This window comes from Opisthocomus hoazin, chromosome 14, assembly GCF_030867145.1.
Source record: "Opisthocomus hoazin isolate bOpiHoa1 chromosome 14, bOpiHoa1.hap1, whole genome shotgun sequence".
In the NCBI taxonomy this organism is placed as follows: domain Eukaryota; kingdom Metazoa; phylum Chordata; class Aves; order Opisthocomiformes; family Opisthocomidae; genus Opisthocomus; species Opisthocomus hoazin.
Window position 1 is genome coordinate 14,562,970 of NC_134427.1, and position 21,172 is coordinate 14,584,141.

A 21,172-nucleotide genomic window follows, 5' to 3' on the forward strand; every position below is an offset into this window, starting at 1 on the left:
CCCTGCCCCCGCCATCTCCCAGCGAGGCTGACCCAGGCCCTGCTCCGTGCCACGTCTGCCGCGCCCCTCGTGCCCGGGGGAGCCGGTTCGCCACCGGCGGGAGTTGGCTTTGGCAGTTAAATCGGAGGTGCCCGTTTTATTTATTTTGCTCCTCCGCCCCTCCGGGCCCGGCCAGGACGCTCCCGGCCGCTTCCGAGGCGCGAGGCCGCGCCGCTCTCCCCCCGCCCCCCGCCGTTCCTCCTTTCCCCCAAAAGTTCCGCGGGCAGGGGGCTGCGCGGCCCCGCCGCATCCCGGCGGTGCTGGCGCGGCGGCTCCATGCCGCGGCTTCGGGCCGCCCCGGCTCCGCCCCTCGCGGTGTGCGAGCCTGTCTGTGCGCGAGTGCCTGCCCGCCTGTGTGTGTGTGCGTGCGCCGGGGCCGCCGCCGTGCCCGCCTCTCCCAGCCAGGCAGCCAGCCCCGCCGCGCCGCGCTGCTGGCGGCGGCCGGAGCGGGCGGCGGCGCTCCGCGAGCCCCGGGCGGCTCCGCGCGGCCCCGCGGCGGCCGCCGCTCCCCGCGGCGCCGCTGCCCGCGCCCGTACCCATGCCGGCCGGGCAGCCCTAGGCGCGCCGGCTCGGCTCGGCGCCGCTCGGCGGGGAGGGGGCACCACTTCCCCGGGTCCCCACGGCAGATCGTTATGGACCTATTCGACTTTTTCAGGGACTGGGACTTAGAGCAGCAGTGGTAGGTTTTGTCGTGTGTGTTTTTTTCGGTTTGGGGTTTTTGTTACCCTCCCCCCCCCTCCCTCCGCCTCTCCATCCCTCGCCTCCTGCCAGCTGCCTCCTTCCTCCCCTCCCCGCTCGCTCCCCCGGTGCCTTAGCCTTTGTTGAGGGGCGAAGCGCCCGGTGCCCGCCGGGGCAGCCGGGACCGGGCTCCGTCCGCGCTCCGCGGCCGCGCTGGGGCTGGCGGGGAGCAGCTCGCGGTCCGGCGGCTGCGGGGGGCGAAGTTGGCCGGGGGCTGGGGGGGGGGGGGGTAGCGCCGAAACGTGCCGGGCGCCGGCCGAAACGCCGGGCTGCCAAGAGCAGCAGCAGCCTCCTCCGCTCCCCTCCCGTCGCCGAGGCGGGGGGCGATGCGTGCTCCGGGATCGCGGCCGTGCCGGTGCGGTGCCCGCGGCTGTCAGCGCGGTGCTCCCTTGGCGGGGGGGCGGTGGCTGCCGGGTGGCACCGGTCGGCCGTGGTCCCGTCCGGCCCGGCCCGGGGGCTGCTGTCGCTGGCTTCGCCGGTTTCCTCTTCGGAACGGAGCGGTGTTGAAGTTAGTTTTGGAAGTGGGAAGATCGGTCCCCGTGACACTAGAACAGGTCTTTCCCGCCCCCTCCTTCATCTCTGTCTCTTTCCTTTTCTTTTTTCAAGAGTGGGGTTTCAGGTTGATGTGGCTCCGCAGCCGGTGCACACCTGGCAAGGCCGGTGCCTCCGCGGGGCTGGGCTGTGAACTTGGTACCGAAGTGAACGCTGAGGAGTCTGCGGCGGTGACAAGGGGCTGGGAAAGTTCCAGTCTGGGGAGCGAGCCGGCTCTTCCCCGGCCGGTGGCTGAGGGGCTGCTGGTTCTGCGGCGGCTGTTACTGGTTCTTCACTTTTCGATGTAGCAAATATAGTTCTTTAACTATGCACGGCGAAATTCAGTGGTCGGTCACTGCTTTGTTAAATGCTGTTAGGCTGGAGTGCGGTTTGCCGAGAGAGACTAAAATACGGTATTTTGCGATCCTAATCTCTAAACGTCACACACATTATGCGTGTGTGTGCATGTGCGTTTGGACCTCGTGCTTTGCAAAGGGCTTACTTTACTTTGTCGGTAATATAAAGATATGTCTCGGAGAAAGATCGTATATTTAGTTAATAACTATCATTTTGCCAAACACAGTCTAACAGCTATGGTGTCAAATCCATGATAATCAGAACCAAATACCTCTCACTTTCTATTTTACAGCAATTTGGAGTAAATCCTTGGAACTGTAAATTGCGCTGTATCAATATTAATCTGTAAGCAGGCGTTTTGGATCGCGTGCATGTTTTATCAGCTCTGCATAAACCATCGTATTACATCTTGTAATAACCATGCCGTTGTTATTTAAAAGTAATAATCACAATAAAATTAGTGCTCAATTAAATATTATGCTTCTACCACACTATCTTCACTCTGCTATGCTAATTTATTTTGCAGACAACTGATAACCACCATATTACTACTCAAATAATATTTGCATACGATTTGCCTAATTTATAGTGTGGGTAACATCATTAATTTAATAGAAGCTGTTACAACCCAATATGGGGGTGTAGTTCAAATACTAAGCACATTATAGGTATTGAGTTTTAATGTTTGCTTAATAACTTATTTTCATTTGACTGTGGTTTTATGTGGATTTAGAGAAAGAAGGGAACTCATGTGGCTCTGTTTTGCCATAAAAGAGAACATATTGCCACTCGTTCTATAAATTCCATTTGCTTGTTTTCTTACAGTGAAATTTTTTGGGTTTTGTGTTTTTAGGGTCCGTGAGGAAAAAACATTTTTACTTTGACTCTTTCACAGTGTTGGATATCTACACAAACGTTCTATGTGGCACAGGCATTCACACACAATTACTTATTGCAGAGATCAAGTTGGATTTAGCTTTTAGTAATCCAATTAGTATATGCGCGTGCACATGTGTATAATATGTAGGTACATAATCTACATGTGTACACAAACATTACATATGTTTTATTGTAAATGTAAAGATTTCTGTTTCCGACAAGTAGTTACATTGCTTAAGGAGAGACAAATTTACTTAATCTAGCCTTAAATATGTGCATGTATGTGTGTAATATATGTTATACACACATCATCTTTACACACCCAGAAATATGCATGCTCACCCATCAAGATTTATTAAGTTTTGTCTGTGTATGGTATGGTTACTTCATAATATTTACAAGTAAGTATATATAACATGAGGTGTGAATTGCTGCTTCTTATTTTGAAACTGTCCTCGTTCCTTCTGTCTGTAGGCTGGCCTTTGTAAAACGTGTTTCACAAGTATTTATAAGGCAATTAGAGACCCTCTTCTGCATTCCTTGCAAACCCAAAACTTCTGCTGATCTGTGCTGCAATCGCCAAGCAGGCAAGCTCAGGCCTACGGCGTGTGGGGGGGTGTTTGTGTGTGTGTTATCTGTATGCAAAGTACAACAGAAACATGGTTAGCCTGCGAAATACATATAAGAAGATATTTACCGCACGAGCAGATTTTTGGTTTTTAACTGTTGTAAAGGTGTGAAGGTAACACTTTCTATGCATTTCTGTGCATCTGCGTGTAAGGAAATGACTCCCCGAAAATTTTTGGTCTGGTGGGGAAAAATGCAGTTACTTCCCCCCCCCCCCCCCCCCCCCAGTGGAGGTACGTCTTTGTGTCACTTCTTGCAAGGTGTTTTGTCAAGAACTGTCAGAGTTGCAGCGTGCACTGCCACTGCGTGTGTTCTTCAGTTCTCACCTGGCGTAACGGATGGTTCGTGGGAGCTTTGTAATGATACAAATTGCAGAATCAGCCCTTTAGTTTCCCATATTAGGAGAGATCACAGTAGCGTAAGAATGAGGTGTTTCATTGAACCTCCATCAAGAATGTGGTTGGGAGGGTAGCCGAGGGTTGGTATGGGGTGTTTTGTTAACACTTGGGTAAAACGTGTAAAGTAAGGCCACAAGTGTACCAGTGGATGTTTTGCCAGACTTGAGAAGCTGAAAAAAACCCAACCCATTTACATGAATCTAAACTCTGGCTGAGTTGAAAGGGCCGAAGCTGAAGTCTGCTGTGATTCCTGGATGAATGGGAACTGTTCACCTGGGCTTGCATTTAATATGAGCTATTCTATGAGGGAGAAAAGAAGGGAGATGGATATAATGAAAAGGTTGAATGCCTGTGTGCACCAAGGGGACCACTTGCTGTTAAAAATCAAATTTCATCTTTTAAATCACTTTCCACGCTTGTCTGTGGTAACCAAGTAAATGAAATCTTGAAGTGTCCTGGGACCATGTGGCTAGATTTGAACCTGCTTACGGAGTAAGGTGGTGCCATTAATCAGCAGCTGGGAAACAACAAAACCCCACAAAACCCCAACCACCCCAGAATATATAGCTCCTCGCTAACACAAATAAGGTGGAGAGATTCCATGGTTTATGTCATATTTATTGTCGTTGGTATTAATATTGTTTAAGTCCTCCAATCTTTAAGTGAAAGCCAAGAAATTACTTGGTGGGAAAATGGATGTTGAGGTATATAAAATAAAACCTGGTGAAGGGTGATAAGATCAGCAGGTAAGAGTGTTATTGTAGCTGTGTGGTTGGGATGGGGAAGGCTCCTCACTGCAGAGAAAGAAGCCTCTTGGTTTTTTGTTTGTTTTTTTTCTTTTTTACATTATGTATCACAAGTAGCCTAATTACGGCAAAACCAGCAAACTGCCAGTTATACAGGAAGAGGCTTAAACTCACTAAACTGTTATATAAATAGAAAGTTCAAAGGTCTGCTTGTGGCTGACAGAGCTGAGAACAGCCCATCTTTGGGCCAGGTTCCTCTCCGGTATGAATGCAAAAGACATAGTGCATGCCACAGCAGCGTGTTCTTTCAGCGTAGTCCTCAACCTGCAGGGAGTGATCCTGCTCTCCAGACGAAGGTGAACTGTTTCGATTCCAGCCTTGGGTATTTCCTCCTCTTCACCCACCGTCCCCCTTACCTCTTTGCCTTGGGCCTCTGCAGAAGACCTTCTCAGTTGCTGTTCTTTCACCAGGGTCTGTAATAGCTTACTAAATGAAAAGTCTTCTGAACGTGGAAGCAGCATTGTGTTTCCGATGGGAATGTGTGAAATAGAGTAGATAGGCTCTTTGGGAATTAGATTGATTTTTTTTTTTTTTTTTAAATTATTTTTTGGGTGATGGTGAGGGCGTTAGTATAGGAGCAAGGCACATTTTGAATGTATTTCTGTAAGGTTTTTCTCCCCCTCCCTTTCTTCTTAAGAAATATTACAGATGAATTACAGTTACTTTTTTGATTTGTATTACAGACATCCCTGAGTAATTATTTGAAAACGTTTCATTTCCAATTTGCTTTGAAAGTGTAAATGGATGGATTGTGTGGCTGCTGGTGGGTGGGTGAGGGGGATTAGACGCTGTCAAAACAAGCAGCTGAGGAAGACCAAAAATAGTCTTGGGCCAAAACCTGTACTTGAAGTACATCCTGATTTAGTAATTCTTCCCTGGCTGATACTGAACTCCGTGGAGTGTAAATCTGAAAAGAATTTGGCTGTTTGCAAACATTAAGCTCACATCTATCCTATGAGGCAAAATTACTATCAGTTTAACAGCATTTGAATTGTTTTCCTAATGATTCATTCAAGAATTTAATGACTTTTAAAATATACAAATTGGGATGGAGAGCAGATACTTCAGATACTGTTCAGCTATTCTGAAGCCAGGTGGAACTTCAGAGCATTTAAACACTTTGTATGTGAACGCAAATTACATTGTTTGGGACTTTCTTTTTGAGTAAAAAGTGGTGTTATGATGCAGGTCCTTCAGTCAAGCAGAATTATTCCTTTTGTCTGTCTGACAAGACTGTCACTGCAACCTGGAATTTAACTGAATAATTTAAGGGGAAAATGTGACATTCTGAAAAGTATTAAGTTAAATAAATATACTAAATGATCTCTGAAAAAATGGGTGGACACTGCTGGTCCTTTTGAGTGTCTTAGGGCTGAAAGAGTATGCTCCAGCATCATGGAAGGAGTGTTGTGATGCTTTTTGTGTTATGAGGCCCAATTTCTGTTTTTATCTTAGTCAATCAAAATTCCCGTCAGGCGACATGGGACAAAATTGGCCGTAAGACTTAGAAAAAGCACGTGGGCCTTAATATAGCAGGGTTGATAGGCAGGTACATAGTTTTAAGCACATGAACAGTCCTATTGAAACAACTGATTTCAGGTAAAGTTTTACTGAACTGGGCTCTTGATCACTCCGAAAATGCTGAATGTGTTTTACTAGTGACTCAACTCCAGTTCTCCATGTATTTGGTGGTGGAAACTGCTGTTATTTTTGACTGTGTAGTACACATACATTTGCCTGAAGTCTATCAACAGTTTTACATGATGGCATGAATAACTCGGCAGCTAGAAAGAATGCAAATATTAAATATAATTTTAAAAAAATCTAGAAGAATTGTAGGAAATATTTTATACACTGAACCGGTGAAATATGTGCAATAAGCATCTAACCAGAAGACCCCAGCCTGTATTTCCCTGGTGCCTTTAGTTTGAAGTAATGGAATTTTCTTTGTGTAGAGGACTCGAAGGATATGGCTCCTGGCTGGTTGTTAAACGTATATAATCAGTGAATACCATAAAGTACCCGTGTCTTCCTCCAGCTTGGGCCTGAGCCAGTAGCCTGTGATGTCAATGGAGATGCTCCCAATTGACTTCAGAGAGTACTGGATTTGACCCTGTTTTGGCCCAAAGGCAGACTTCATGAAATGCGGAGCAACTCTCTACTGACCAGGATCAGCCAGGCACTTTGCGCACACCTAGTACTATGCATGTGGAGGAACTCCACAGAGCCCATTTCTGAACCTGTCTAATTCAAATTTACTGCCTTTTGAGAAGAAAAAAAAGAAAAATGGAGAGGAAAGCTTGAATCTTTTCTCTTGGTTGCAGTTAACAGAATGGATTTTGTAAAGCCATCAAACATCTATTAAGACTGAAAACTGAAATTGCCACAACTCTGTGTTTTACAATGTGACGGATTCTTTCTTAAGCATTGAAAAAGAAGGTAGTGAATCTGGTAATATGTCAAGGTAGCATAACCTTCCAGACCACTCGTAATATAATATGCTCAGGAAGTCACAACAGTGACTCAGACAGCTCTTTCATCCTTTTATTGTTACTGAATGTTCTATACTGTTGCTTTGTAATCCAAATATTTGTTTAAATTGTTCTAATAGCTCTGGTCAGAGATCAGAAGGTATGTTACTCCTGACTAATGGACAACTGTAGAGATTAAAAATGAGAGGAAGGACGATAATGTGCATGTCAGTAGCTTTTAAACTCTATTTTTAATGACTTCCAATGAAACAGTTGTTTGACCAAAGATTCTCACAAAGGGCATGTGATATTCAGTCTGCATTTGTGAGTGAAGACTTTGGGGGATGAGCTGGTGGGTTTCTTTTCAAAAGCTCTGTGCTGGAGCTCAGTTTTGCAGAAACTTGAAAAGAATTGCATATTGCTCCTTCATTTCAACAAGCCTGTTGTCGAGTGCAGTCAGTGCGATGGGTTTACAACGTTGGGCTTGTAGTGCTGAAAAAATAGTATGGACCTAGAAAGCTGAGGTAAGAGAATAAACCAGAACTTCCTGCAGTTAACTTCCCAGCTGTTACAAACTGTTTTATCGTGAAGAGACTGTTTTTCAACTCGTATGTAGCAGATCCACACCACCTTAAACAAAGGTTTAGTCAGTAGTCTGTTCTGTAAAACTTCATAAAATGTCATTAAAATGTGATAGAAATGTGTTCAAATCAAGCCACCGAGAGAAGAAAACTCTTACTTGGGGAATTTTTTTCTTCATGTGAACTCGGCAGTTAATCTGTCTTTTTACTGGAGATTATCAATGAGCCCTTGTTCCAGGTGATGTGAGATGGTGAGGTTTAAGGAGGGTTGGAGATGATACCACAACTGGAAGCTGATTTTCGTTGTGGGTGACACAGAGAATGGGGGAATGCCATTTCCTGCGTATGATGTGTAAGTCTTGTTTAATGAGGAGCTGTAGCCAGCAATTCAGATTTCTGACTCAGATGCTGCATGGTGCTACCAGTTATAATAAGACATGAATAGCCCACTCATAATTGTATGTTTTTATAGGGGTGGGGTATTAACAACCACCAAAGAGAAAACGAGATAGAGCACCAAGTTAAAAATCACTCAGTTGTTCCTTTGACAAGTATTATAATAGCTATTTTTGTATCACTGTGGGTGTACATGGTGATGTGGAATAAGTAAATTCTGTAGCCCTGCATAGGTTTCAGTGCCTGGGGCTCAAACCTGCAGATATCTTACTGCTGAGGCTAGTGCTTTGTCCTTGTGGCACTTTGCATGGACTGTTGTCAGGATTCGATCATAGTTTAAAAGTTTTCTTCTTGGTTATTCAAGTGTAGGCCCTTGGGGTAGGTGGTGGTATCTGCATCCTACAAAGTGATAGACACGTAAACGTAAGACTGGGTGAAAACAGAGCAGTACCTGGTGGCTTGTGATCTGTGCTGAGAAGGTGGCTTCACAGTGGAATGTTTCTCATTTAAAAGATTTCTAGGTCTGAGGGTAACAATCCGCTATGTAGGTCTACTTATTCTTTTTTCGTGCTTTGCTGTATCACTGGTATAGGTCAGGATTTCACTTGTGAGGAAAAAGGTGAACAACTGTCAGTAGAGAAAGTAAGTGCAAAGCTTTAAATATAAAATCAGGAAATACAAAGTGTCATTAAGGTTGCCAGCTCCCATTTATTTTAGTCTGATGTCATGAGGGAAACTAAGATCCTGCAGTAACAGAGGGTTTAGGTGAGTCTTTTACTATGCTGCTGTCAGTAGCCATGCTTGTATTTGAGAGTGTAGTATTTAAGACTTGTAAAAATATATGCCTGTTGATTATGGACCTGTTTGTCTGCATAGAGGCCAGTGCGAAAGATGATTTCACAGGGCTTAATTTCAGAAGTTTTCACACTTTTTAGGTCCTGGTCCTAAACTCTCAGGTGAGACACCGATAGCGTGGGGTAGCCAATTCATGTATAAAAACTTTGGGCTGCTCTTTCGAACGTGGGGGTGATTTTTCTTCCAGTTTCTTTCCTGTAGAACAATGGAATGACATTCCTCCTGGTATGTCCTGTGAAGAATAATGATGAGGAATTATCTTCTCTGTCTACAAGTGTTTAAAAACTCGTTAGTTAGGGTCCCGGAAAGCATTCCAATACAAGTCAGTGGGTGCGGTAAAGCCGATTGTAATGGGAAGCGGACTGGGCCCTGGGGCTGGTGGTCAGCGGGGAGGCAGAGCTGTAAAGAATACTGTGCATATGCTATGGTAAGCATTTTCATAGATCTCCTCTGTGGGAGAGGACAATGGCTTTGCAGCTCATATTTACTCAGAAAGCAGCCCTTTGATTTTCATGGCTTTATGCTTCGTTGCACATTGGAAGGCCCATTTGTCTTCACCAAGCCTTTGAAGAGGGGTAGGTGAAGGGACCGAGGCATTGGCCAGCAGCTGAGGGTTGCGGTTGCTTGGAGAAGGAGCTAAGTTGCCTTGCTCTTTTTGGTAGTACTTGACAGCGTTGCTGTTGTCCCTTTTAAGTTTGCTAAATCAAGACGAGTGTATATTCAGGAACAGAAAATGGATTCTCCCACTGATTCTGCCCCTGGCTGCTGTACTGCCTTTGGAAAGTCACTTTGTGTCTGTCAGAGTGGGGTAATGATATTTACAACTTTGGTAATTTGCTTTTTTTTTTCTGTTCAGGTGGAAAGCACAAGAGAGAAGGTCCAGTGGTGTAGTTACCTTTGTCTGGTGTTTCTGTTCGTTTTTTCATCTTCCTGGGGGTCAGCTGGGAACTGTTTTCTACATTTTCTCTGCTCTGAACTGCACTCTAGCGATACAGTCCTTCACTAGCTGACTTGGCTTGTACTGCATTAGCTACAAGAGGAGCGAACAGTGTTGACGCAGATTGTCTATGGCACAGCTTATACACTGAGATCCTGTGTTGGCTGCAACTTTTGTGCTGATGATATCAGACACATGTGTAGAAAAATGGGGTGACATTTCTGGCCACAGACCTTTCAGGAAATATTGATTTATGTCTCTCTGCTTTACCTCCTTTTGTAAAGTGAGAAGAATAACATCTCAGAATTTTACTGGTAGACTGAAGCATTTTGCTGAGAAGACATTGCCGTTACCCCTTCTTATACACGGGGGAATGGAAAGAGAGGAGTGCAGTGACTTGCAGAAGGACTCGGTGTTGGTCAGGACTGCTGTCAGCTGAGTTCCAGTTCACTGCTTGCCCACTCTGATGGGTATATTTTCCTATTCCACAGGGGTGTGATGAGGTTAAGTCCCTTAATGTTTATGAATGTTTATGGTGATAGAGCAAGACAGGAACCTAGGCAGATATATTAGTAGGGGAAAGGCAAGCCCGTAAAGAGAAATGATCGGATTTTGGCAGCCCATATCTGCAACAAAAGGTAATCAAAGCAAAGAAACTCTTCTGAGGGGCAGATTTTATTTATAGTGTGCATATTTGATATAATTTACCCTGCTCCCAGCTGGACAGTGAAGGCCATGGACCTTTTGGAGACAGAGCAATCTTGTTACTCCAGAAGACTTGTCATTTCCCGGGTCTCATAGCAAAGCTTTGTATATGCAGCTGTAGCTTAAGGAAACGTCATGTCTTGGACTCTTCACTGAATAGTACATCCACACTTTTTCAGAAACACTGTTGCTCTTTGAGCCAGCTGCCTTTGTTTCTAGCAGACCGCTGCTTTGTTGGTTAACCCTAGGCATGAGTTTTCTTCACATATGTTATTAGACTGAACATATTTTCTATTTATACCACTTGGGAATACAAATTACTGTGCTGTGTTTAGTAAGCGCTGAGTACATCTTTGTGATGTAAAAAACCCAAAATTAAAAATATAGAGGCAAAATTTTATTCAAAGGTCATTTCTTTCAAGGTTTAAGGGACAATAGGCAGCAAAACCAAATGATAGTCTTTATTTTCATGTCCCAGAAAAGCAGGAGGTATTTGCACATATGTGTTGTTATAGATTATGCTAGTGGAATTTGGTTCCGAAATTAACAATGGGCTTTTTAAGAAAGGAATGAATTTTGATGAAGTCCTGTGTGTCATTTTAAGGCAATTAGGCAGATTATTAGTAGCATACGTACTTAGAAGTATTGTCTTCGTGGCTTTGATAGCTGTCTGTGGGCCGGTAAAGTTGCACTGAAGGGCTGAGCCAAAGGCTACTGCAGCTGGTTGAAGTTTTTCATTGGTTTAGTAAACTCTAAAACACACTTAGCCAGAGCTTCCTTTGCTCTCTTGCTCCGTTTCTGAAGAAGATGACCTTTACCTACTCTGTGGTAGAGCTCCAAAAGCATTATGCAATCTGTTGCAGTGTTTCTGTTACTGCTCAGTCTTGCCCACATTGACAGTTCTTTAATATGCCCATGGAGGGAACATAATTAAAGAGGGTTTTGATTTTTTTGTAGGAAAACACCTGTGGGTTCATTCAGAATCCTGCAACCCCATCAGCAGGACACTGAGCACATTTGGATCATAGAACGTGACTAGGTGTTATCCTCATCAGGATAATAAATAATACACTTTCCTGTCACTTCACTCTGCCTGGTTCTTTCCCCATTACTCAAGACAAGCTGTTGTATGAGTATTTTGCCTGGTTGTAGGCTGCTCATGAATCTTGCAGTACATGACATGCAGACATCTAACAAACATGACTAGAAACTGAATAAAATACACAGACATAACACAGAAGTCATATGTTCAAGACACAGTAGAGCTCCACAAATAATCTGATATCTAGAACACTTTTTTTCTCCTGTATATCTGTAACCAAGAGTATTCTGCTAGCTGTATTTCGACCAGATCAGTGTTTTATTTTAGATTTTGTAATGATTCTCGCTTGCATAAACTCGCACAATCTGCCTGCAGATTCAACTTTAATGATAAAAGGTCTCAAAAAAAATTGAGACAGGCTAGAATGTTTGGTTAAGATTTAATATCTTTCTAAATAATTATAGCGCAGTGTCAATATATACTCTAATATCTGTGGAGAGAAGAGGAACATAAATGATACAGTTCCATTGTACCAGGTCTTTTGTAAACAGCTAACGGTTAGGTGAATGTCTGAAGCAAGGGCAAGAGAATTGATAAACCTGTTCCAAAGGGCCTGAAAAGTTGAAGTGAATTCTAAATGTAGATTAGGAGCAAATGATGACAGCCAAGCCAGCATTACCTCAGTTGATTAATTTATAAGGATACTGGTCAATGATTTTAACCAACAGCTATGCATAGTAGAATCCTAATGGGATCTGTCTGTTAAGATTACATAAAGTAGAGCATTTGATGTATTTCATAGCTTTCCAACGCTCCACTTTAACTTCATACAAATAATGCATTAGTCACACTGGATAAAATGGTGTATTGAATAAAGTTGTGATTTTGTCTGCTTCTTATAATCTGATTTTTATAAAGGATTAAATCTGTTTTAGTAGTTTATTCATATCATAAAAGAGATTGTCGGTTGAATGAAATCTTTACATCTGCCACTTTCTGTCTCATTAGAAAAGACAGTAACATAAAGTTCCTAATTTCCTCCCAGTCTGTTTTATCCCCTGGTGTGTCTAAGTGTGTATATCTTCTGTGCATGTTTGTATATTATAATGTCAGTGTGTTTTCGAAGTTGTGGTTAAGACTGCGTCACAGCTTTGGGGGGGGTGGTGGGTAATACGAGGGGTTATAAACGTTCTGGCAAAGAAAATACTGAGCCAGGAACACATCAGGGATGCGGCAAGGGGTGACTGTCAAAAATCTGGCTTTTAGCAGTGTGGCCATGTGTGCATGCGTTGCCAGATTCAGCAAGGTATTTAAGTACACGCAGTACTTTACTGTGAGTATGCCTACGTTGGTGGATGCAAGTCTGTGCCTAATGATAAGCGCATGTTGTCTGATGGCTGATTTAAGAGGACATGAGGGTTGGGCATTCCTCTGAACTTAAATGTGAATTGTCAGTTATGATCAAACTGTCCAACTGTCATTCGTCTGTCCCAGTGCCAGTGCTTTTTAAAACCTTCTGATTCAAATGCATGCTTGTTGGTTTTATTAAGCTAAATATTTAATGCAAAATTACAAATTTAGGCATTTTTATCCATTTTTGCCAGAGTGTTGGCTTCTTGTTTGCGTATTTTATTCCTTTTGTTTAAAAGTGTGTCATTGACAGGATGCTGCTGTTACAACTGGCAGTTGTTTCCATGTAGACCCTTGAAGTCAGAGCAGCAGATAGTATTTTTGTGGATGTTTTCTTACTTGTATTTAAGGTTCTTGCCATTCCTGTTTAACCCCATTGAGTGTTTAGGATCAGACTCAGTCTTGTGAATGTGAGGTTCTCTTGGTTTCTGATGCTGAGCCGAGAGGTAGTATCCAGCTCCTTTGGTTGCCTGTTTAGTCAGAAAAGCAGATTCTGAGGATCTCGGTTCTCCCTTCTGAGGACTTTCTAAGCATCAAGCTTCTTCATTCACGTTTTCATTTGTTGATACATGTTGCAGTTTTACTGGCTCTGGCATTTCAATTTTGGCTCCGTTTTCCAGATACTTCGACTCAGTAGGAGTATTTTGATACGAAATGTGCAGTCAGCCTCTTCTGTAGAGCAGGGAGCCGCTTGCAAGCTTCCGTTGCAAACACGATGGGAGCAGCTGTAGCGCCTGGGTGGGCAGGGAGGCTTGTGCCAGACTTTGCCCTTGCAGAGGGCCTTGGGTTGCCAAAGTGTTAATACAGGCTTATGCGGATTTGACTCCCAGCGCAGGGTTGGACCTGTCTCTTGAGTCCAGCAAGCAAGAATCATGTATCGTTCATCAGCCCACTTCATTTTAGGAGAAATGAGAACGGGACCTTGCTCTTTGCTCCGCACTGGCCATTTTCTGTGCAGCAGTGGTGCACTCGCTGACTGAGCTGTACAGTCACAGCTGAGTAATTTTTTTCTTAAATTGTGTTCGTTACTGAAATTGAGAGAAAGAACCCTTTACTTGTCATGAAAGTGGTTTTGGTCGTGAGTACGTTCCCATGATGCAGAATGCTCCTCGGAAGAGCAGTAATGTTTGCTGAGGTGGAGAGATACCCTACAGTTAGTTTTTGGGGCCAAATCTGGGGACTAAGCACGAGTTTGTTTGCTGAGGGCAAGTAGTTTCCATTTGGTGTTACTGAATGAACAGTGCCCTCTTTCTCAGCTAAATTTAAGGATCCTCTGCAGCAGGTTTACCTACATACATGAAACGGCTCTAATGTCTCTGACCTTGCTTTAAAAATGGGTAGTCATAAGAAGGAGACACAGCTCAAGTGTGCGCTGGTGTGCGGCTCCAGTGGTGCTGGGGGGTGGGCACTACAGATGTCTGAGGAGCAAGAGAGCCTTGCGCTGCCAACTTGGCCTGTTGGAGCGGTCATCCTGGAGCTGCACGTGGCTGGATCACACATCCATCACTGCTGTCAGAGAATGTCCAAACCTGGCACCTTCTATATGCAGAACTATTTAAATGGAAGTATTTGTCAGTTTTCTCATGTAGTAGTGTAATTTCAGGGGTGCTACACGCGTGCTGGTTACATATGGTTCTAGATGGTATTCGAGAAAGTGAGCTGATGCTGGACCCAGTTTCGCAATACACTGAGGACTAATGCAACCTTCCAGCACTTGGTTAATAAATTATCTTGTGAGATGGTTATGGCAATAAGAGACAGCATAAGTATTTAAGTATGAAAGAGCATTGCCACACTGTTTATTTTCCATGAGGAGTACTGACTATCTCTGAATAAACAGACAGCAGCCTTTTATGGGAGATTTTTGTTGTATTTTATTTGGCAGCTGTTTGTCTTAATAGGAATTCTTCAATAGAATTTATTGTATTTTGTGCTGGTAGGGGGGAGAGCCAAAGCAGAATCTGAGCAGTTTTACTTGCTTTACTCATGAACAATAAGAAAATATTGCTGTATTAATTACTGTTGTGCTTTATTGGCAAAAATAAAGAGATTGTATAATATGAAATTACTAATATAAGAAAGGCTTTGATTTTCTCATTAGCACAGGATATTTTGCATCTGTTCTGGTTCACGAGTGCATTGTCGGCACTTAAATAATAATAATGACTCAGTAATGAATAAGAATAACAACAAATAGGCTTGTGAGTATGCAGGCAGTCAGACACCCTCCGGTGTTTATCAGTAGGTTGGTTTTGGAGGTCTTGCAAAAATGAGCTGTTCCCATATGCCCATTCAGATTTTCTTAGATCATTGCACAGCCCGGAGGTTCATTTCGTTGCTGGCATGGCTGGGTTATACACAAGCACTTTTTTCATTGTGTGTCAGGAGTAAGGTGTTAAAGTTCTCACTTGAAATGGAAAATGTATGTTTCTTCCACTTAGAAACATTGAAGTCTCAATTTTTCCTCTGTTCTATTTTTTCTTTTTTTTTTTTTTGATGAATACAGTCTGAAGTATCTCATTGTTTTCAGTTCGTGAAAATATCACAGCTCTAGACTGTTCTGCCAGTCTTTCAAGTATGTTCTTAAAAATGTAGCCTGGAAACACTTTCACTACAGTTCAACTCCGGTTGTATCAAATTGTCCCTGCTTCTGCAGTTACAATTACAAAACCAGATAATGTTAAACTAATGTTAGCAGTCTGTCTTGAACATTGAAAAACCTAGGCATCTGAAACTAAGGTTCAAATTATTATTTGACTCTTAGTTTGTAGTACTGTCTCACCCTTTATAAAGTCGCCTGCCTGCCTGTGTGGTATACCACACAGTACAATTTATGGATATAATTTTTTTCCAGCTCTTATCTAATGCTGAATAGTTAAGAACAGTGATCAGTAAAGGATAGCACAATACTCCTTTTATTGTTTAAGCAGTGGCTAATTTCATCAAAGAATGTTAATTTTTCGTAGAATCATAGAATAGTTTGTGCTGGAAGGGACCTTTAAAGGTCACCTAGTCCACCCCTCCTGCAATGAGCAGGGACATCTTCAGCTAGACCAGGTTGTGCAGAGCCCTGTCCAGCCTTTTATTCTCAAAATAATTTGGACTAATGATGTGGCTTAATGGTTCTGGGTTTACTTAAAGAGAAAAGGAAAACGTTTAGTTCAAGTTGGTGGAAAAAAATCAGCAATTATGCTTTGAGTTACTGTTTTCTTAAAACACTACTCTGCATTGTAAATTATACCCTTATAACCCTGCAGCTCAAGAGAAAGTCACAAAAAAGTGTGTGTGTGTATAAACGATGATCTGGAATTTGACAGTTCTGATCAAAATACTTGAATTTCTGGGCTGACAGGTGAGAGGGCATCTTCTGTGTGAAGGGTCTAAATTGTACCTGCCATTTAATGCAATTAAAAGACTATCTTAAAAAAATTACCAAAAAGTGACCTTATTGATTGCTCAGTGACGCTTGCTTGAAGAAGCCTGCTTGTGTTAATGTGCACTTCAACAATATCTGTGACGCAAAGGAAAGCAGAGGTGGATTTTTTTTTTTTTCACCTTATTGATTGAAATTATTTTTTGGTCCAGAAGCCCTTAACTATAATGGCACAAACCTTACAACACATGCATGGTTAAAATAAAACAGCAAGGGAGGAATTAAGAAAAAAAAAGAAAAACAAAACTCACTATTTCCCTCCAACTAAAACAGTTTAGTCCCGGATAAGCCAAAAGAAATGGGTAAAGCAAGTGGTTTATCAGCACATGACCTGTAAAGTACTTCGTGATCTGTGAATGGAAGCTACCCTAAGTCTGCTTCTTGTCACAGTAATTTGTCTGGCTTAAGGGCAAAGTAAGTGGGTCTCCTTGGCAGTGCAAGAGCAAGTAGATCACCAGGTAAGATCAGACAGGAGTCTCTGGTGGTAACAATAGAACTACAGCAAAGCTCTTCTTTTGACACCATTTTTGCTGCAGTTACTGCTGTTAATAAGTGTGCTAATTATCATGAACCTGTTAAGACTTGTTTTAATTGACTGAACTAAATGTAGGTTCTGATTAAATAGAGAATAGTTTAGTAGACTTGACAGGTACTAGTTTGCTTAGCTGCGGTGTTCAGAGTACAGGCATGCTTCAAAACAAAATAAATATCTGTATTTTAACTCTTAGATTTTGAGGAGGCTTAAAATGTTCAATTTGACTCCTAAAATAGAAAAACTTAAGGTTTTCAGAGTATCTTCTGCCTTTCTGCCCTGTTCTGTGATACTTTATGCAAAGGCAATTAGTTCTTACATTTTTTGTATTGCAGTGAAGTCCCTGTGTAGTCATTTGTCACATATTTGCATGACACAGAGTAGTGTGGCCCAACTGTTTAGTCTCCAGAGGCTATTACAGTAGTAGACGTTTGATAATAAATAGCAACAACAACCAATCTGATGGCTGTAGACTAGATGTGGAGTTTGTCAGAGCGCACTCTGCTTGGGCTTTTGGGCGGATCATCTCTCTACCTCTCTCTACATGTTGACAAAATGAATACAGTAGTATACACTTGGCTTTCGAGGAAGTGTAGGGCATGCCTAGTAGTTGTGAAGATACTTTGACATCTTTCAAATATGTTTCATGTGTCCAAGCAAAACAGTGTCAGTATTGGAGCGCTCATCTTTTGCCTCGGAGGAGGGCATTTCCTGACTTACAGAAATGTTTAAATGCTCAGTGTTGTACATGTAGACATGGAAATGGAGATGGAAGAAACAAACATGATACCTCTGGTGGTAAATGTCACAGACATTCTTTGGAAATGCTGGAGTATTTATAGCATATTTTATGTATTCCATAATTAGGCAATGCTGTTAGTGCACACGACCTCTTCATTTTAATTCTCAGGAGAGCTGTCACACAGTAACACATGCTGCAGCACACCGCAAGGGCAATCGGCTTTTGTCATTTCTCAGCTCCATTTTATTACTTTTTAAACTGATTTAATTGTTTTCCCTCTTCTCCCTCCAGTAAACATAATGTTCACGTGTCAGGCAGGCAGCTCTGGAAACCAATGTCCTCTGCCTGTCAAGAGGTCTTGGCAGAATGAGGTTCTTCCTCCATGCTCAGTGAGGTTCTTCCTCCATGCTAAGGTCTGGCGGCTTCCAGAAGGAAGGGGAGTATTTCAGTCCTCTTGCTCTTGTACTTGATGCCCACTGTAGTCTGAATGTTGCTTGCTAGGGACTGACTTCTGTATTCATTCTTGCTATATAATACTCTCTCTCAAAAAAACACTCCCAAAGCAATCTCCCACCAAGCCAACAAAAGGCAAACCTATTGTGAGGCTTGTGCAGAGTTTCAGGACTCTGTAATCTCGCTGTGAATGGGGCTGGAGTGGTACCTCAGAGTTAGTTTTGATGCCCATGGGATAAAAATAGCTGTGTGCTTTCTGCCCTGTGCGTGCCACCTGTTCCAGTGAAAAGAGGAAACCTTAGTTGCTTCTAATGGTCATGAAACTAGCTGCATTTTACTGAGACGTACAGGTGCAAATAGCCCCCTATTTTAAAATGTATAAAGTAATAAATTGGCTGTTGAGAAATTAGAATGCGGCTGGACTTATTTGCAGGGTGAGGGTGGCTTATTTCTCTGGGTGCTCCCTTTTCTATCAATACATGGTAATTACCAGATGTTACACTTTATTTTGGATTACAATATCATCACAAGCTTTTGCTACACGCAGTGCTTTATTGAAGCTCTCCTGCATTATGTCTACAAAGACTTAAAAAAAAAAAAAAAAAAAAAAAGAAAAAATTACAATTTCTTCCTGCCCGAGGAACATGCTGCAGGGTCTTTTTTTTTTCTTCTCTCTCTTTTTTTTTTTTTTTTTATAGTTTTGTATTCACTAATTTACTGTTTGTTCTAGAGCAGCAGTGAGTGGGAGTTAAACTTTAAGTGCACATTTGGCTCTTTAAAAAGACATTTAGTGTACAATTACTGCTGTTTACCATCTTATAATTGTTGTGTGTTTAGGCTTAGTCAGGCTTAGGAAGATGGGTATCTGTAATCTTTGAGGGCTACAACTCCCTGTCCTAGTTTTTACAAAAGAGAAAGTAATTATAGATATTGAGATAGATACAGAGATAACACAACACTTTGTGCTGTGATGTTTTAATGATTAGTGTAAAATAAACACATAGACAAAGAGGGAGGTTGTGGTAAAAGATGCTGTATGCATGTGGCTGCAGTTTCAGTCGATGATATTCAACATGATGCTCAAATCAGATCTGAGAGTCGAGGCTGCTCTTCATGAAGTCCCCAGATTTGCTGTTGTGTTGTTACACAGGTGCACAGTTTGCAAAACACCAGGTTTAAGAAAGATGCTGTATTTGTAGTCACAACTATACGTTACACCACATCAGAGTAAAACTTACCAGCTGCTGTCATGCCTCGGTTGGCAGCCCAATGAACGGGGGTGCCAGCACGTCCAGAGACATAGAGGAGAGAGATCTCCATCAGCTTTTTTTGGTGGACATCTTTGTTAAATAGGAAATAGTCGAAAGGTGGAAAACCTAGATCTGTATCAGGATGTCGGTAGTGCTTAAAGTGCAGTGTATGGGAGCAACCAAGGGTTGGAAGCTGCAGGTTTCCCAGTTTGAGGCCCATCACAGGGAAAGGACAATTCTATGTTCCAACTTGCCATGTAGCTTGTTGCTCAGTAAAACCGTTTGTCTTTTCAGCAATGCATGCACAATGCACTTGAGAAATATGGCTGAATCTAGGTGTAAAATATGTAGACAGTGGTGTTTCCATTTTGCAGGCACTGAAATGCCGTCTCCGTGACTTGGCAAACATTACTCTGCTAGCTGGTGTTGCCTGGATTTTCTTCACAAGGAAGTACATCTCTGAGGAACGGACTGAGATGGGGTTGTGATGTCTGTGGTGAAAATGTAAATGAAGTTGTATGGGTTGATTTTTGCTTTGAATTTGGGTTGAAAAGACAGTTGTGTGAAAACAAAATGTAACAAATGTGTAACTGAAAATGCCATAGTACTTGAAAGACACGAGAGAGATAGGTAGTTGAAAATCATCATTAGCTAAAAAAGTATCTTCTTCCTTTAATTCAGTTTTATGACCCACTGTAATTGGAAGACATAGCTCCACTGCTTTTCTTTAAACAAGAGAATATTATTGGATTTCAGGCCAGTCATCTGAAATTTTTCGCTTATAAATGTACTGAATGCTTTCAGCTGTATTTGTAAGAAATGTTTTTGGATTACAGATGCTCTAGAGAAACAAATCTGTTGGAGGGCTATTTTGTAACTGAAAGCCTTTGAGACAATGTTCCTATCATTCAAAAAAGATCTGAAGCTCTGAGTATGTATTGTGACTGTCGTATTAACTTTCATACTTGGAATGCAAAGGACAACTAATCCTTTCCTCCTTGGTAGGAGTCATATGCTGCTTTTTAACTTTCTTCACTGTGTTTTATTTTTAATGTAATTTTAATGAAAAGGTGGATCTGGCATTATAAAATGGTTGTTTGTTGCTTCTCTTCTGATGTCACAGTGATAGGAGTTCCAGCAGTGTTACTTTTTTTTGGAATAATATTATATATATTCTGCACTTAAACTTTGATGTTGTGTTTAGTCCTACGAATTGAAATCCGTGACGCTTTCTTTGGGTTTTATCTGTAGCCTTTTGAAATCAACTGATACTTTTTTTAACAGACCGTAATAGTCTCTGGATTGAGACCACAGAGCTTGAGCACTTGGGTGTTACGAAGGTGGAATATGGGGAGGGAGGTGGTGAAGATCAAATCCACCCTCCCTTTTAAAGAGTGGAGATAAAGCCTGGTACAGTACCCCACCTCTCCTTGATAAGGCTGCTCTGTCTGTGTTAGTGCTGTTCCTCCTCGCCGTGGTGAACTTCACCCACTGACATTAAATCCTCTCTCATACGTGATTGGTGTACAAGCCTGCTCTTTGATTTCCAGGCGTGTCAAGGGATTTAGCTGTACAAGCTTTTTCTTGTACTTGAAATGCAACTTTTTGATAGTAATAGGACGCATGGATCAAAATGTGTGATTCATCCTTTTTGTACCCATAAAATCCTGTAACAATAGCCAAGCTAATTAATATAGTTAGTTAATTTGTTCAGACTACTAACTAGTAGGTGAAAAAAAACCCAAACCACAAACCAGAAATCCTAAAGCCTATCTACTTTAAAAAAAAAGAAACCTTTTTATATGTGAATCCCAATTTTCTTTTGAAGACTGAACTTTTATATGCAAAAATATATTTTCCCATAAAGTATAAAATTTCAGCAATTTTATGTCAGCGCCGGCAGAAATTTTTTTAATTTAGAAAAGGATCATTTTTGCCGGTGGAGGAGTAAAATTGTTTTGCTTTAAGAGATAAATCTGAGCATCTCTTA

The 21,172-nt window shown here is 42.2% G+C and overlaps 1 protein-coding gene across 4 annotated transcripts in view; it reads left to right on the forward strand.

Annotated features, from left to right (window-relative positions):
- The first annotated feature begins 562 nt into the window (after positions 1 to 562).
- Positions 563 to 21,172, forward strand: part of AFF2 (ALF transcription elongation factor 2) — a 353,085-nt gene continuing 332,475 nt past the window's right edge. For all 4 annotated transcript variants that reach the window (XR_012765473.1, XR_012765474.1, XM_075435219.1 and 1 more), the window contains exon 1: positions 563 to 718. Coding sequence is in view for 2 of the 4 variants with exons in the window: in XM_075435219.1 (XP_075291334.1) it covers positions 672 to 718 (47 nt within the window). In the remaining 2 variants the exon portion in view is untranslated. The remainder of the gene's footprint in view (positions 719 to 21,172) is intronic.